The sequence below is a fragment of the Sprattus sprattus genome (genome assembly GCF_963457725.1).
Source record: "Sprattus sprattus genome assembly, chromosome: 1".
Classification (NCBI taxonomy): Eukaryota; Metazoa; Chordata; class Actinopteri; order Clupeiformes; family Clupeidae; genus Sprattus; species Sprattus sprattus.
The window spans coordinates 62,022,906-62,025,310 of record NC_137920.1 but is presented as its reverse complement, the minus strand read 5'-3'; the positions used below and the strand labels follow the sequence as shown (position 1 = coordinate 62,025,310).

Genomic DNA, 2,405 nt, shown 5'->3' with positions numbered 1-2,405 from the left:
ATTGAAGCACAGTCTTTCATGGGGTTATGTAGGGTGACTCTTTTACTCGGACATGTCCTCTTTTCGAGACGGGATTCCAAAATTGTCTGACTTTTGCCTCGTGGGATATTTGTGTTTCTCTGGGTCTTTCACAAACTACTGTTTACGCCCTTACAAGTTTTGGAAGAGGTATCTCCCTTACCTTCCACCTTCTTGCGCGAGCTCTGACTGTAGCGAACTGTCATTGGTCAACCGCCCTCTCAGTGTTACCAGATGCACGATAATTATCCTACAAATACGATTATTTTGAGCATTTGGTACGATACGCTATTTTCAATCTGGCAACACAGAGCACCTTGCCGCTTCCCGTAGTTGCATTGTTTACAAGAGCACATGACATCTGCATATCAAAACGTTTTCAAGGGTAAGGGGGCTGGGTCATCTGTATTGCCCGCGGGCCAGATCCCGTATACACTACCCCGCCCCCTCCTGTGACGAAGTGTCCTCTTTTTTTTCACAAACTCAAATCTGGTCAGTTCACATAACCATCATACAGCTGCCTATTTATTTAAAGTCCTGGCATAAATATAACATGGACCTTCTATTTACCCAGTGTCCACCTCCTTTCCAGTGCATTTTTAAACTTGACAATCTAAAAACTTAAAGTTGTGAATGTTCAGGCTTGTCATTTCCTGTAGCCTATGAACAACAAATGAACCCTCTATTCATCATCATTAACCATACACCACATTAAAACTTTTTAAAAAAATGGGCAGGCCTTCTCAAAATGGACGGACAAACTGACTCATGATCAATTAAATGTTTGCAGGGCTCAATTGGTCCATTGGTCTGACTGACGGCATAAAATGAGCAGCAAGCCACGTAAAATCAGTTGGTCAGGATGAAGATACGTGTTGCTGAGTTGATTGTGATTCTAGAGCTCTGTGTTGTTCTAGTCCATTTTACTAATGGAGAGGTTTCATTAACAGGGCGCTCTGAAGCGCTGTATGCTGTTAATAAGGTAGCCTCCAGCTTAAGATGTCTGATGAATAAGTTGATGCAGCCTACTTTGAATTTCCTGATACTGCGTAATTGAATGCAATCTAGCCAGTCCTTTAAGTAGTTTGCAGTTACTAACAGAATCAAATTCGGTGTTTTAATTATGATGTAAGAGTCTGCAACCAATTAAACCGACCACAATTTATGTATTTTTTTTAATCCGTCGGGCAGAATGGCTAACATGCTGCTACCCTGTGAGCTAAAATTTGAGGTAGAACGGAACCCCATATTTGTCATTAGGATACGGCTTTAACAGAGCTGAGTTTGTGTTCCACAGGGAAGCTATTGTAATGTTACCGGAGTTTGGCGCAGTGACCAGGGCTCTCTGCTGCATCTGCACGCCGTGGGCTCCATTCTGAAAGGATTTTATATGACTACGGTCGAAAGTTCACCTGGGGCTGCAGGATTCCATGGGCAAGCCGGTTTGACTGGTTTCGTCAGCGAGGGGGCGCAGTCCACCGTCGCATTCTCGGTGTTGTGGGAGAAGGGTGAGCATGTTTGGTCAAGTGCTGAATAATTGCCGTGCAGTCACCAACTAATGTATTTAGTATCCTGTCTCCCACGTCGTACCAGGCAATATTATTGTAAGTGCAGAATAAATGGCTGATTCTCCGCTTTTGAGGAGATGAAAGCGCAGCTCTTTGAAAGGTTGTGCCACGTTTGACAGGATCCTGCACTTCATGGGTGGGCCAGTGCTTCGCTATGCCGAATGGAGAGCGAGTGTTGAAAACTCACTGGATGTTGCGCTCCGTTGCAAAAAATCCCGCAGAAAACTGGATGAGCACCAGGTATCTTTCAATCAATTTAAATGTAATGGTTTACACCGTCATTTTGTCCTTTTAAAATGATTGCCAACTTTCTCATTTCCTCTTGAATCCTATCCAGGTTTGGTGAAGACAATTTTACATTTGTTCCTGTATCATGAAAAATAAAGACTGAACCTGCTCTTCACTTGCCATGCCTTGTGACTCTTTTTCCCTCATCAGGTATTGATCAAAGTGAAAGTCCTCTTGCAAATGCAACCCAGAGCCAGGCTTTATATATTATGTAAGCTTTCTTGAACCTTGGTGTTCAAATCACAGGCCATTAGACATTAAATGAACAACTGATCTTTAGTACCTCCAAGCATACTCCTGAGAATGAGTGCTGAGGTGAGTCACTCTTACCCTCTCAAATCTATGCATTCAGACATGCACTCGAGGAATTCAAGGCGAAGTGGCCTTGCTCTTTAGGGCTATGCTTTTTTTTTTAATTAGTACTTTTGAACATGCTCTTAACCGTTCTCTAACATCATGTTACATCTTCAGACAATGCAAGGACGATATTGTATTACTGACAAATGGATGACAAGGATGTGAGCGTGAAGG

General features: G+C 42.9%; 1 protein-coding gene across 1 annotated transcript; it reads left to right on the top strand.

The window, feature by feature from the left end:
- Nucleotides 1–880: 880 nt before the first annotated feature.
- Nucleotides 881–1,963, top strand: avd (avidin; the record flags this gene model as incomplete). The annotated part of the gene is made up of 4 exons (XM_080845555.1): nucleotides 881–1,000; nucleotides 1,316–1,526; nucleotides 1,706–1,826; nucleotides 1,924–1,963. The coding sequence occupies 4 exons, from the start codon at nucleotides 881–883 to the stop codon at nucleotides 1,961–1,963; spliced, it is 492 nt and encodes a 163-aa protein (XP_080701681.1).
- Between the last annotated feature and the right edge of the window lie 442 nt (nucleotides 1,964–2,405).